The sequence below is a fragment of the Bufo bufo genome, chromosome 7 (genome assembly GCF_905171765.1).
Source record: "Bufo bufo chromosome 7, aBufBuf1.1, whole genome shotgun sequence".
In the NCBI taxonomy this organism is placed as follows: domain Eukaryota; kingdom Metazoa; phylum Chordata; class Amphibia; order Anura; family Bufonidae; genus Bufo; species Bufo bufo.
The window spans coordinates 38972029-38986926 of record NC_053395.1 but is presented as its reverse complement, the minus strand read 5'-3'; the positions used below and the strand labels follow the sequence as shown (position 1 = coordinate 38986926).

Sequence of the window (14898 nt, the reverse complement as noted above, 5' to 3'; positions counted from 1 at the left end):
TTATTGTTCTTTTAAAAGAATTAGTATCCATGCCTCTAAATCTTTGTATCTTTCACTGCTAGGCAGTTCCATCTTTACTGTGAAACTCTCATTCGGGACATACTGGTTCCCAACCTGAAGTGGCAAGCTGGGAGGACGGCAGGAGCCATCCGGACCATAGCGGTGTCCTGCCTCTGGGTTCTGTTACAGAGCGAGGTCCTTTCACAGGAAGAGGTAATAAGATGCGTGACGCTGTCAGTACGGGTCCGTTAAACCCGAGGTCAGGCCGGCTCATGTCTTTTCTGATATCCAAATGACCCGTTCACCATTGATCATCACCGTTGCACCTTATTGCACCACAAGCTCTGCTCAGTATTGTGGAATACCCCTTTAAGTAAGGTTTGTCCTCAGGAAATCTAGTCTGTAATGTTAGTAGTTATCTGAGTGCATTAAAATGAGATTCATATTTTAGGATCTCTGTCTGTAGTTATGTTATGTAAAAGCCGGCCATTTCATAGTTAAACCACTAAAGTGAGGCACAAAGGCCATTTGTCTTCCTGACGGCCTGCGTTTTTTGACTCCCCCCTCCCTCGCTTCATTTACAGGTTCTCCAGGTACAGGATGTTCTGATGCCCCAGGTTCTCGCCACTCTGGAAGAAGATTCAAAGACGAGCCGGCTTGTCTCATGTCGGATCATCAAGGCTCTGCTGGGAATCTGCAGACAGCACTTGGATCCGGATAAATTGAACACGATTTACCCTGGTATACATCTCTTTGTTTCTTGTGTTGTGTAAGGAGGCAGGTGTTCATTCTCACGCGCCTTTATATTAAATGAAAGATATTGGAATATTTGTCTAAACATTGGGCCAGGGTTACAGTGCACGGAGCTCCGCAAAATCTATGTCCTGAAGAATAACCCTCTATCCCGTGCACAACGTAACTTTAATGCTAAAGTCCACAGTAAAGAATGGTGTGTGGTTATGAAAAGGGTATACTCACTATATAGATTGCACTGTTTATATTGTACTAATCCTGAGTTGCAGCCTGTATTATGCTTCAGAGCTGCATTCTCACTTCTGATGATCATCATTGGAAACAGTCAGCGTGCTGCTGCTCAAAAAAAAAGGCATATTTGGCTTGTGAGTGACATTTCAGGATGATCCTAAAATGCCCTTTACAGATGAACGTTATGTGACCTTCTCTAAACCTTTGAATGCACATGTCCAACTGTTAAATGTTTCAGTATTTTTTGCACAACTTGCTTTTCTCTAACAAGGAGCTTAAAATTTAAATTCACAACAGATGTTTGATCCATGAATCTCCCAATAAGTTTCCTGGTTTAATTAAAATTGGTATTTAACCAGTCCTCCTCATCATGCTGTTCACATTTTGACATCATGAGACCAAGACGACACCTGACAATTGATTAACAGAACCTCGCCATTGTGAGGCTTTAAGCAGGATGTTCTCAGACAGAAGTGGCCGCTGAGCTTAGAGCGTCATCAGCAGGTTGTATCAGAGATACAGAGACTGGAAGAGTCACAGAAAGGCAGAGAAGTGGACGTCCTTTGGCCACATCCCACACTGATGACAGCTTCATTCTGAACAATGCCCTGCAGAACCGGATGATGAATGCCAAGCGACTCCAGGCACATTTAAGGGAGGTGAGAGGCACTCAAGTGTCACATCAGACCATTCGAAGCCGTTTACATCAGCGTGGTCTGGGTGCTAGACGACCTGCAAGTGTACCTGACCACAGGCGGCGTCATCGTGCATGGGCCAGGGAGCATCTACGCTGGATGAGGGACCAGTGGGCCTCAGTGCTGTTCACTGATGAAAGTCGATTCACGCTGAGCAGAAATGATGGCCGCCAATGATGTTGAAGACGTCAAGGAGAGCGCTATGCATCAGCCACAGACGAGCCTTTGGTGGTGGTGTTAGTGTGCGGAGCTGTGTCTAGTCAATACAGAACTGCCTTACACTTTTTGAATGGTCCAGTGACAAGGCCGTACTACCTAACTACCATCATTATTCCAGTCATTGTGCCTCTGCATGAACAACACAGGCCTCATTTTATCTTCATGGATGACAATGTGCCAGCTCATCGAGGTCACGTCATTAGGGAACAGCTGCTGGAGACTGGGAGACCTCAAATGGAGTGGCCTGCACTTTCTCCAGACCTGAATCCCATTGAAAACCTATGGGATCAGCTGAGTCGCTGTATAGAGACTTGTAACTCTGTACCTCAGAACCTCAATGACCTGAGGGCTGCCCTTCAAGAAGAGTGGGATGCCTCAGCAGACAATAAGTCAACTTGTGAACAGCATGGGACGTCTCTGTCAAGCTGTAATTGATGCTCAAGGCCACGTTATTGAGACACTGACATTTTTGTGGCGGTATACCCAGCACTGGTGTCGGCTTTTGTTTCAATAAATTGTTTGAGATGAGGAAATCACCATTGCTGCTTCTACTTAAATGCCCTACCTTCAAGATATAATATCACTGTAGAGTGAACTTTTTACGTTTTCCATAAATTTCACCCGAAAGACAAATATCCCTAACTTTTTGTGTATATATAACGAGAGATAGACTTTATTTGCCCTATCGGATGCCCACTGCCACCATAGCAATAAAAATGCATTTACTGCTGTTTGCTACATACTAATCATTAGTAAGGATGACCAGGATATGCCCACAATGTCTGATAGGTGTGGATCCCACCTCTCGGACGCACACCTATCTTTACAATGGAGCCCACAAAGTGAAGGAAGGTGCACCTACACATGTGTGGCCACCGCTCAATTCATTTGTATGGGACGGCAAAAAATAGCCAAACACTGGCTCGGCTATTTCTTTCAGTCCCATAGAAGTGAATGGAATGGTGGCGGCACGTGCTTAGTGCCCTCCCGATTAATTTCGATGGGACTTCCGAAAAATAGCAGAGCACGCTATTTCCGAGTGCAGCTATTTTTGGCAGTCCTAAAGAAATGAATGAAGTGGGGCCGCGCATACACAGTGTGCCCTCCTTCACTTTGCAGGCTCTGGTCTAAAAATAGGTGCTGGTCCAGAAGTGGGATCTGCACCTATCAGACATTGGCGGCATATCGCTAGGATATGGCCCCAAAGTATAAGATGCCCAGGAAAAACACTTTAAATGGGTCATCCAACCTCTATAATGCGCCCTCTGTACCTGCACCTGTTACAGAAACAACCACATTTGGGCTAGTTTCACACTAGCGGTAGAGGGACAGCCTGCCGGAGTTCATCGTATCTGGCATAGCCGGATACTACTTCTCCCAGCCAGAGCCCATTGGCTATATAATGGGACCTGGCAGGGATCCAGCTTGTTTGCGGCATTAATGCTAGTATTTAGATGGACAAAAAAACGCTGAAGTGTTATTTGTACGGCTGCATAGCGGACGTAATGCCACAAACAGGCTGGATCCCCGCCGAGTCCCAATATAGTCAAAGGAGGCCTGGCGGTGCTGCAGCAGTTTCCGGCTATGCCAGATGCGGTAGTGTGAAACTAGCCTTTTACGACTGAAGCTGATCTTCAGAAATGTACAAATCAGCCGCGGGTGCACTTACAGACTGTTGCTACTGACCACTTTAAGGTAAGTAACAATGTCAATAACTACCTCACGTAAGGTAGGATATAATATCCTCGGAGTTACATCATAACTTACCTATAAATCTGTGTTCTTAACAGAAGTGGTAAAACGTCTCGATGACGCTTCCGATGAAGTGCGGATCACAGCCGCTAAAACTCTGAGTCTGTGGTTTAGTTTAATTGATGGGCGCTATGAGATGACGACCTATCGGGGGCATCTGGAATTCCTCTACCGCTGTCTCCTTGTACATCTTGATGACACTGATACTGCGCTTCAAGCTACAGTACTAGGTGAGTCTATTGCTTACTCTTCTGTGATCTCAAAGGGTTGTGCCAAGTTTAGAAGGTATCCCCAATCCACAGGATAGGGGATAACGAACTGATCGGTGGGGGTCCGACTGCTGGAACTCCCACCGATCCTAAAAATGTTGGTCCCGTTCCCCCGATCTGATGGAGCGACAGGTCATTCATTCTCTATTTGACCGCCGGAAATAGAGTACAGCGCTCGCCTATTTCCAGCAGTCCAACAGAGAATGAATGGAGCAGCAAGGGGCATGGCCAACCTGCCGCACTTTAAGATCGGGAGAGAGGGATCCTGTTCTCGGGATTGATGGTGGTCCCAGCAGTCGAAACCTCAACTGATCAATTAGTTATTCTCTATGCTGTGGCTCGGGGATAGCTACAAAACTATCAGTCAGTCACTGATAGGACCTCCTCATAGAGGGAAGGCTGTCAGTCACTGATAGGACCTCCTCCTCATAGAGGGAAGGCTGTCAGTCACTGATGGGACCTCCTCATAGAGGGAAGGCTGTCAGTCACTGATAGGACCGCCTCATAGAGGGAAGGCTGTCAGTCACTGATGGGACCTCCTCATAGAGGGAAGGCTGTCAGTCACTGATAGGACCGCCTCATAGAGGGAAGGCTGTCAGTCACTGATGGGACCTCCTCATAGAGGGAAGGCTGTCAGTCACTGATGGGACCTCCTCATAGTGGGAAGGCTGTCCGTCACTGATAGGACCACCTCCTCATAGAGGGAAGGCTGTCAATCACTGATAGGACCTCCTCCTTATAGAGGGAAGGCTGCCAGTCACTGATAGGACCTCCTCCTCATAGAGGGAAGGCTGCCAGTCACTGATAGGACCTCCTCCTCATAGAGGGAAGGCTGTCAGTCACTGATAGGACCGCCTCATAGAGGGAAGGCTGTCAATCACTGATAGGACCTCCTCCTCATAGAGGGAAGGCTGTCAATCACTGATAGGACCTCCTCCTCACAGAGGGAAGGCTGTCAATCACTGATAGGACCTCCTCCTCATAGAGGGAAGGCTGTCAGTCACTGATGGGACCTCCTCATAGAGGGAAGGCTGTCAATCACTGATAGGACCTCCTCCTCATAGAGGGAAGGCTGTCAGTCACTGATGGGACCTCCTCCTCATAGAGGGAAGGCTGTCAGTCACTGATGGGACCTCCTCATAGAGGGAAGGCTGTCAGTCACTGATAGGACCACCTCCTCATAGAGGGAAGGCTGTCCGTCACTGATAGGACCACCTCCTCATAGAGGGAAGGCTGTCAATCACTGATAGGACCTCCTCCTCATAGAGGGAAGGCTGTCAATCACTGATAGGACCTCCTCCTCACAGAGGGAAGGCTGTCAATCACTGATAGGACCTCCTCCTCACAGAGGGAAGGCTGCCAGTCACTGATAGGACCGTCTCCTCATAGAGAGAAGGCTGTCAATCACTGATAGGACCGTCTCCTCATAGAGAGAAGGCTGTCAATCACTAATACCATTTAGTAAATGGTATTTTTGAATCCTGTCCCTCCAACCTCTGTATATTATATGTTGTTACAACGGTTTCCCGCGTCTTTTGCATTATGCTTGCATCATATGACTTTTTAGAAGTTTTTGGTCTCTTTCTATTACTTCAGTCTTCATGTTTGCAGGACCCGTTTTTAAGCATTCTCATCTGATTTCTGAAAGACGCCAGCGAGTTTTATGACGGATGACAGCTTCATGTTAATCTGTTGTACAAATTGCCTCTTGTCTGAGCTGCCAGTAGATGATGCATGGCCCTTTTTGCATCCATAAATCATGGTGGCACTGCGTGAAGGGGTGCTAAAATAGACCCATTATCTGGGCACCTTGTCAGACGCACTCAATTGATCATGGCAGCTAGGACATGTACCATAGCGGTGTAACCCTTAACCTGCTCAGCGCCATATGAGGAATATCTGCAGTATATGAGGTTGCTGGACCCCTACCGTCCTGCCTGCAACATCTTAGGATTTTTTGCATTGCTGGTTTGTCCTGCAGCCATCGCAGTAACCGGCTACTTGCCATGGCCAGCCTTGTGCTTGGGCTTTGGGCCACAACTGTACACAATTTTACCATGCAGTGACATCATATCCTATTTGGTGCAGCCTTGGCCCAAAATTTGCTGAACGTATCAGAGAGTAAATTTGTAATGAATTCTGACTGAGCCAGTCATACGTTTGTGACTTGTGCAATATTCACTACTGTTCCATTTTGTCTATAGATTTAAACTTAAGTAATTTCATACAATGTATTCATTTCAATAACCATTTTAATAATTTCATTCAGTTGACATTCATCTAATCATCTCTAGTACATTGCATGCAGTAGCAGATAAGTGACTCTAGGTGGCAGTAACTTACCAAAATTCTGAGGATAGGAAATGTCTTGGTGATATATTGATCTATGGCATCTATATATAGGACACATTAAAAATTGCCCAAATTATCAGCTTTTGGGAACAGAAAGCCTTTATTTTGAGACTAGGGACTGTGACAGAAAACCACAAATTCTCATGGAATTTATTTCCACTCACATGGAAACATAAAAATCGCACATTCACAAGTCAAACACACAAATATTGAATGGGGGCGCAGACAGTCAGTGGATACTATGGCCCTCCCTGAAATTTTTAATATAGTGTATCTAAGGGTACTTTCACACTAGCGTTTTTCTTTTCCGGCACAGAGTTCTGTCCTAGGGGCTCAATACCGGAAAAGAACTGATAAGTTTTATCCCCATGCATTCTGAATGGAGAGCGATCCGCTCAGGATGCATCAGGATGTCTTCAGTTCAGTCACTGAACGGCGTTTTGGACGGAGGAAATACCGCAGCATGCTGCAGTATTATCCTCGTCCAAAATTCCAGATCAGTTGCCGGAATGCTGTATCCGGCATTAAAAATACGGCAATGCCGGATCCGTCCTTCCGGTCTGCGCATGCGCAGACAGGTAAGAATGTTAAAAAATATATATAACGGATCCGTTTCTCCGGATGACATCCGAAGAGATGGATCCATTCTTGCAATGCATTTGTAAGACAGATCCGCATCCGGATCGGTCTACAAATGCTGTCCGTTTGCATGCAGATTGCCGGATCCGGCAGGCAGTTACGGCGACTGAACTGCTTGCCGGATCACTTTGCTGCAAGTGTAAAAGTAGCCTAATAGATGCTCTTGCTTTAAGGGAATGTGCCACAAAAAGTAAAAACCAGCCCCTGGATCTGATTACTAATTGCATGTAATAAAAAATGTAGTATATCAACAGAGATTTTCAATAAAATCTATCTGTATAGCGACACAGGCTGTTTCTTCTTTTCCTTATTTCTCCGTCCACCTCACTGAGGGAAGCCAAAAAATAAATCCACGCATTAGGAACAGCCAGGCCCCCTTCCGACTTAGGGTACTGCAATGTCTCCAGTTTGATCCTAGCCTGACCATATTTCCAAATAAGATCCCTAAATATAGAGTGAATTTTCTTAAATCTATCCAGGGGGATCCATACGGGAGCATTGTTCAATACATAGAGCAACTGGGGCATCATAACCATTTTTAAGAGGTTCACTCTACCTACCACCGAAAGAAAGAGCCTACACCATGACCTCACCTTTAGCCTGAAAGTGGCCAGCAACGGGGACAAATTAAGGTCCTCAAATTCCGACAATCTAGGTGTTATATACAGTCCCAAGTATTTAAATTTATCCACCCAAGGAACCAGACTATCTACTTGTCTGCCTGACAGGGCCTGCCCATCAATTGGCATCAAAGAGGATTTTTGCCAATTTATCCGAAGCCCAGAGAAGCCACCAAATCTGTCAATCAATGCCATGGCCGCATCCAGGGACGCACCAGTATCGCCCATAAAAAGCAGAGTGTCATCGGCGTACATAGCCACTTTGTTGTGCAGCCCACCGTTACTAAACCCCTCTATATTTGTTGATAAGCGGATATACGCCGCGAGCGGCTCTATTGCAAGAGAAAACAATAAGGGCGACAATGGACATCCCTGTCTGGTGCCCCTGGCAAGGGCGAAACAATCTGACAACCCTCCATTAGCTCTAATTCTCGCCTTAGGACTAGAGTATAGGACCTTTACCCACTGAATGAACCGCGCTCCAAAGCCCATGATTCTCAAGACCCCCCCACAAGTAACTCCACTCCACACTATCAAACGCCTTGGCGGCATAAAGAGCAAGCAAGGCCCTGTCTCCACGATTATCCGCCGGAATATTTAAACTAGCATATAGCCTACGGAGATTAATAGCCGTCGATTTCCCAGGCATAAAACCCGTCTGGTCCGGGTGTACTATGGTCAGAATCACCTTGGACAGCCTGTTCGCCAACACCTTCGCCAGGAGCTTAACATCAGCCGTGAGAAGCGAAATTGGTCTGTAGGAATCCGGTATTTTAGGATCCTTCCCAGGTTTAGGTATAACCACAATTATAGCTTCCTGCATCGAATGTGGTAGCGAACCTGCCTCCAATGAGTGCTCGAACACCTTAAGTAATTCAGGAAGTAATATCCCCTGCAGCTTTTTATACACCTCTACTGGGAGGCCATCAGCCCCAGGCGCCTTACCATTTGCCATATCCCCAAGCGCAGCTTCCAGTTCTTCAAGTGAAATCGGCTCCTCCAGCCTTTCTCTATCCTCTTCTGACAGCACCGATAACTGTGCCTCCACTAGGAAATCATTCAGAGCCTCCTCAGAACTAGAGCCGGTGGAAGCATATAGAGATACATAAAAACTTTTTAGAATATCTAATATTCCTTTCGTGTCCTGACTAGGGCTGCACGATATATCGCAAAAGTAATCGAATCGCGATAATCGGCAAATGCGGTTTGGCAATTCGGCCGAGCCGAAAATGCCGCGATTATTATATATGAAGGGGCCCCTATTGATAAAGTCCTCTTTCCTATTGATAACAGGTCGGCCCAGCCTCTGTACTTACTTTCACAATGAATGCACTGCAGCGACGAGCGGGAGCGAGCGAGGCAGCCGGCCGGCGCGTGACTGACGTCACTTAGTCACGCTCCTGCTTCCTGAATTAAGTGGGAGGAGCGTGACAGTGACGTCAGTCACGCGCCGGCCGGCTCGCTCTCTGCCGCTCTCTGCAGTGTGAGTGCATTCATAGTGAAACTGTGAAAGTACAGAGGCTGGTCATTTTATGAATAGGAGAGTTAACACATGAAGGGACACATGGGGCCATGAGGGGGACCAGCATAAGATGCTATATGTGTGTCTTATGCTGGCCCCCCTCGTGGCCCCATAACGGCGCCATCCACAGATCCCCCACATAACGGCGCCATCCACAGATCCCCCACATAACGGCGCCATCCACAGATCCCCCACATAACGGCGCCATCCACAGATCCCCCACATAACGGCGCCATCCACAGATCCCCCACATAACGGCGCCATCCACAGATCCCCCACATAACGGCGCCATCCACAGATCCCCCACATAACGGCGCCATCCACAGATCCCCCATAACTATGTCATACCCAGCCGCGTCAGCGGCTCATATGGGAAAATCCAAGCAAATAGACCTCTAGCACAATTCCCTTAAAATATCGCATCGCACATCGTTATCGCAATTTTTAGGGCCCTAATCGCAATCGCACAAAATTCCCATATCGTGCAGCCCTAGTCCTGACTACTGTTCCCCATGTCATCTCTCAGTTCCTGAATACGAGAGGAGCCTCTCTGGGCCTGTGAAACCACCGACAACAGATGACCCACCTTCTCGCCTTCTTTAAAGGATCTCTGACGATAAAAACTTCTCTTTCTTTCTGCGGCCTGCACTAAATGACACCTCAGCTGCTCCTGAGCTCCTGCCAGCGCCTCACTATTAATCAGGGTGGGGGATCTACCAAACTCTCTCTCCGCCTCAGCCACCAGTACATGCGCCTTAACATCCGCCTCCCTAGACCTAGATTTATGCTTGCTAATTTCTTTCATCAAGACTCCCCTCAGGAATGCTTTCATGGCGTCCCAGACCCCCGGTATCGAGGCCGTCCCTGTATTGATAGCAAAAAATTCCTTAATCTCCAGAGAGATTCCAGACAGGTCACCCAACACATTCAGCCAATGTGAGTTACATTTCCACAGCCTCGGTCCCTGTCTGAGCACCCCCAGGCACAAGTCTATCTGCACCAGAGAATGGTCAGACAGCGACCGAGGATGATAGACAACATCCCTAACCAGTGGCAGCATTATATCATTAACAAGGGCCTAATCAATACGCGATAGCGAATGGTGCGTGGCTGATCTGCATGAGAATTCACGCTTATCAGGATTACGCAGTCTTCATACATCATGTACACCTATTTCACCCATAATATTTCTGAGAGCCACACTCCCCGGTGAACCACCTGCTCCTTCCACCCGGCATCTATCTAGGGAGTCATCCAGTGTGCAATTGAAGTCCCCAACCAATAGCCACGGCAGCCCAGGGAAGTCCGCCACAAAGTCCATGATCTCTCTTATCAATGGGGATGCAAACGGTGGAGGCACGTACACGGACACCAGCACCACCTGTATTCCATCCACCTTACACACGACACACACATACCTACCGTCAGCGTCCACACATTCCTGCACATGTTCATACCTAATACTACTATGCACAATCATGCTTACACCTCTAGAGTGAGAGGAATGAGTTGAATGTAACGCATGAGTCACCCAATTTTTACTCATCCAGTGTAAATTATCTCCAATCAGATGCGTTTCCTGAAGACAACATATAGCCGGCTGAAACCGCCCTAAGTATTGAAAAACACACTGTCTCTTTCGTGCATCTGCCATTCCTCTCACATTCCAGCTTAAGACTCTAATCACCTGCGACATGATAGAACTTCAGACCATACTTGAATCTCACAACCCACTCAGACTCCCTCTGCTCATAGTTCAAGACCAAATCCCCTCCCTCCCTCTCATAATCAGATTGCTATAACTGGGGAACACTGTCCCTTTGGTATCAACCTCACACATTAAAACAGGGCAATCCGAGAGCGCCTTGCCCCCCAACATACAATGATCATAACATATTATAACACCATTCCTCAGGTAGAGAATCCTCCGCACATCTGAGAAAAACATATTTCTCCCTCAGCCACCAGCTCCCTCCACAGGATCTACCTCGTGGTAGCATTACATAATACACTTCTTAACTGGTGCAACATTTAAAGCAACCTTAGAGTGCAAATGCATATATAGAGTGAACATAAGAAACCGTATCTTAGCCTCCTTCAAGTGTCCAGGGCCCCACTTCTCAATTGTCGCTCGTGGACGTCCAGCCACTGCGCAGCCTCCTCCGGATCTTCAAAAAATCTGGTGGATCCCAGTGCCACCACACGCAGCTTAGCAGGAAACAACATAGCGTACTGGACTTGTAGACCTCTCAGCCTTTTCTTTATTTCCATAAATCTGCTTCTCCTCCGCTGCACTTCGTTGGAATAATCCGGGAATATGGACACTTTAACCCCATTCAGGACCATCTCCTCATTGTCCCTTGATTGCCGCAGGATAGTGTCCCGGTCTTTAAAATGCAGGATCTTCGCCAGTATAGGACGGGGAGGTCTGCCTGGCGGAAACAGCCGCATGGGGACTCTGTGCGCCCGCTCCACCGCATATAGGGAAGCTAGACCTTTCTCATGAAATAGCTGATGCAACCATTTTTCCACAAACTCTGTAGCATTATCCCCCTCCGTCTTTTCTGGCATTTCCACAATCCGCAGGTTGTTCCTTCTGGACCTGTTCTCCAGATCATCTGTTTTGGCATATAGAGCAGCTATGTCCTTAGCAGTTGTTTTTGCCGCCATTTGCAAAGGCTGAATATCATCTTCTATGGTGGACACCCTCTTCTCCAATTCAGAGGTGCGCTCAGAGATCTTGTGTAGGTCGTGCCTAATTATAGACACATCTGACCTCAGGCTGCCGACTTGTACTGTGAGCACTTTCAGGGTGCTGTTGCAGCTGGCCACAGCGGCCATGATATCTTTTAAAGTGGGTTCTTCATTGGCCGCAGCTTTGGGGCCTACCGCGCTTTTAGCTGGACGTGCAGGGGTCAATGGCGGCCAATTCACCGCATCCAGGGCCTCCCCATCCACAGATCCGTCCTCCTGTTCAGAGGAGGTATGTGCGTCCGTCTCCTTTTCCTCTGCCCAATCGCCCACACCGTTATCAATGCGGGCAAACTTGCTCAGCTTTGCGGCCGCACTCTGGCTCAGCTTTGACTGTAAGGCCGGCCCCTCTTCTTCCTTGGCGCCATGCTGGCTCACCTCTGGCCTGTCGGATCGCGGCCCCTTGCTGGACTTCCTCGGCATGTCGGAGCTCACAAAGTTACCACCGCACCCTCCGGTCACTTCTCACCCACCAGGTAAGATAAAATCAGCGATTCAGGAGTTGCTACCACTCTAATAATCAGGATGTCGGCAGGAGCTATGAGCAGTGCGACTTACTCCATGCGCTCTTAGGCCACGCCCAGCTGACAGGACACACCTCTTGAACTGTGATAGGGAGAGAGCTGCAACAGAAAGGACCCCCCCCCCCGCCCCGAGGGGTCATAGGAAGAAAGCTGCAGCAAAAAGAACACCCCTCCGCCCCCCAAGCTGCCAGCTTGAAATAAAATCTCTTTTAAAGGGATTGCCCGGGAATTAAATGACCAATATCTAATTGGCGGGTAATGGCGATCAGCTGTTTAAAGGGGCAGCGATGCTCAGGGGAGTGCTACAACTTCTTCCGTACCCTGTGATGTCATGGCCATCGGTCACATGGCCTTGTGCAGCTCAGTGCTATTCAAGTGAATGGGACTGAGCTGCGATATCTAGCACAGCCGCTCTACATTGTATTGCGCTGTGCTTGGTAATCTATGATGAGGCCGCAGCGCTGTGGTCCCTTCAAAAAACTGGTCGAGTCTGAGCATCATGGGTCAGATATTGATGAAGGCCATTAATATATATTGTATTTCCTAAAAATAAATAAAAAATACTTAAAGGGAACCTGTCACCGGGATTTTGTGTATGGATCATTTATAGACGGAAAATAGATTTCCTCTATCTCCTACCTTGCAAACTCAAACTGACCTGAAATTACACCCAAAGTATCAGACTGTGTGCTTTTATTGTGTAAAGAAAACTATTTGATACATATGCAAATTAACCTGAGATGAGTCCTGTATGTGAGATGAGTCAGGGACAGGACTCATCTCAGGTTAATTTGCATATGTATCGAATCAGTTTTTTTACACAATAAAAGCACACAGAGCTATGGGGACTGGGTATTGCGGATGTGCTAGTGGCCATCTAGCAACCCATGTCCTCAGCTCTATACACAAAATCCCGGTGACAGGTTCCCTTTAAATAATAGTTTGTCCCAATTACAGATTCCCTATGAAAAGGTCCCAGGATAGCTCTAGCCTGATAATTTAGTTACTACGCCTGGAAAATGTATGAAAAACATGACCCATCCATTACCTCTGCCTCGTCAGTCTGATACTTTGGGTGTAATTTCAGGTCAGTTTGAGTTTGCAAGGTAGGAGATAGAGGAAATCTATTTTCCATCTATAAATGATCCCGGATCACTAACAGATCACAATCAGGTTTTCAGTGTCTGTGCTCTCTCTGTCTTGCAGATGTTCTAAAGGAAGCGAGTGCCGCGCACCCATCAGTGTTAGTGCAAGAAATTGAAGCTGTGAAGCATAAGCACAGGACCCCCGTCTACTGCGATCAGCTCCTTCAGCACATCCAGATGAATCAAGACAATGAGTCAACGTAATTGCCATTTTCCCCCAATTTTATGTGTCAAGAATATTCATTTATATATGTATTTATTTTACATGCCCAAGAAATATTTTAATGAAAAAAATATATATATGTATTTTATGCTGTGAATATCTGAAGTGCCTTGCTGTAAACTTTACAGGATTACATTTCCCTATCCAAAATCATAGGAACCTACATGTCTGAGCTGAGAAAATTCCAACCTGTAGGATTGTGTTAAATGCCATTTGTGGTTTACCAACTGAATAAATCTTCCTAATGGTTTTGCATTTTAATCCCACCTCCATTTCAATGGATTGATTCAAATTATAATACACAAGATATGTTGTGTGTTCACAAGTGCCTCAGCTGACATCCCACAAGGAAAAACATGGAGAAGACATTCTGCAGAGGCTGCTGTAAGCCCCTGAAATGCACAGTCCAGTAAAAATCTCTGAAACTGTGTTCCTGAGTTTGTAGATAGTTGTTTAACATTGGTGACATTTTGGCATTTTTTCATAGTCCTTAAAGAGGTTTTCCAGTAGTTCAGTAATGATGCCCTATCCTCAGGATAGGCCATCAGTATCAGATTGGTAGGGGACAAACTCCCAGCACCCCCTCCGATCAGCTGTTTGAAGAGGTGAGAACATGCTGCCTCTTCCTAGGCCAGTGACGTCACAGTCATCTGTCACATGGTCTAGGCGCAGTTCGGTACCATTCAAGTTAATAGGCTTGGGCTGTAATACCACGCACAGCTGCTATATAATGCACGGTGCTGGGCTTGTTATGCTGTGAGAAGGCTACGACGCTCAACTCTGTGTCATGACCTCTTCAAACAGCTGAGCAGTGGGGGGTGCTGGGAGTCGGACCCCCACCAGTTAGATATAGAAAAGTCATATATATTGAACTTCCAGAAAACCCCTTTATTAATTTGAAAATTGTTCATACATGCACCAGTCCAGTGCCAGCAGATGGCGCTACTGTCACACTGTGCGTTAGCAGAGATCTGGTACAATTAACAGAGTAGAAGAGCTGATGAAATGGATCAAAAGCACCCCCGCCCCCCAATTTGCAAGGAAAAACTGAACTGTACCTCCTGAAGTTTGAAGAGGTTGTCTGCTCATACATCCCTGTGCCCTATTACCATAGAGGACTCGCTTACAACCCCATCTGCCAAAGTGGAGAGCTGCTCCAAAGACTAGCCATTTCCCCTCAACAATTGGGGTGGGGTTGGGTGT

General features: G+C 47.0%; 1 protein-coding gene and 1 long non-coding RNA gene across 2 annotated transcripts in view; one reads left to right on the top strand and one right to left on the bottom strand.

The window, feature by feature from the left end:
- Positions 1 to 13980, top strand: part of DNAAF5 (dynein axonemal assembly factor 5) — a 67467-nt gene extending 53487 nt beyond the window's left edge. Inside the window, exons 10-13 of the mRNA XM_040440708.1 lie at positions 63 to 213; positions 585 to 741; positions 3689 to 3880; positions 13534 to 13980. Coding sequence (XP_040296642.1) covers positions 63 to 213; positions 585 to 741; positions 3689 to 3880; positions 13534 to 13676 — 643 coding nt within the window. The 3' untranslated portion in view covers positions 13677 to 13980. The remainder of the gene's footprint in view (positions 1 to 62; positions 214 to 584; positions 742 to 3688; positions 3881 to 13533) is intronic.
- Positions 4332 to 4715, bottom strand: LOC121008270. The gene is made up of 3 exons (XR_005780545.1): positions 4570 to 4715; positions 4456 to 4534; positions 4332 to 4382 (listed from the first exon to the last, which is right to left on the bottom strand). It is a non-coding gene; the product is annotated as an uncharacterized LOC121008270 (long non-coding RNA).
- Positions 13981 to 14898: the final 918 nt, after the last annotated feature.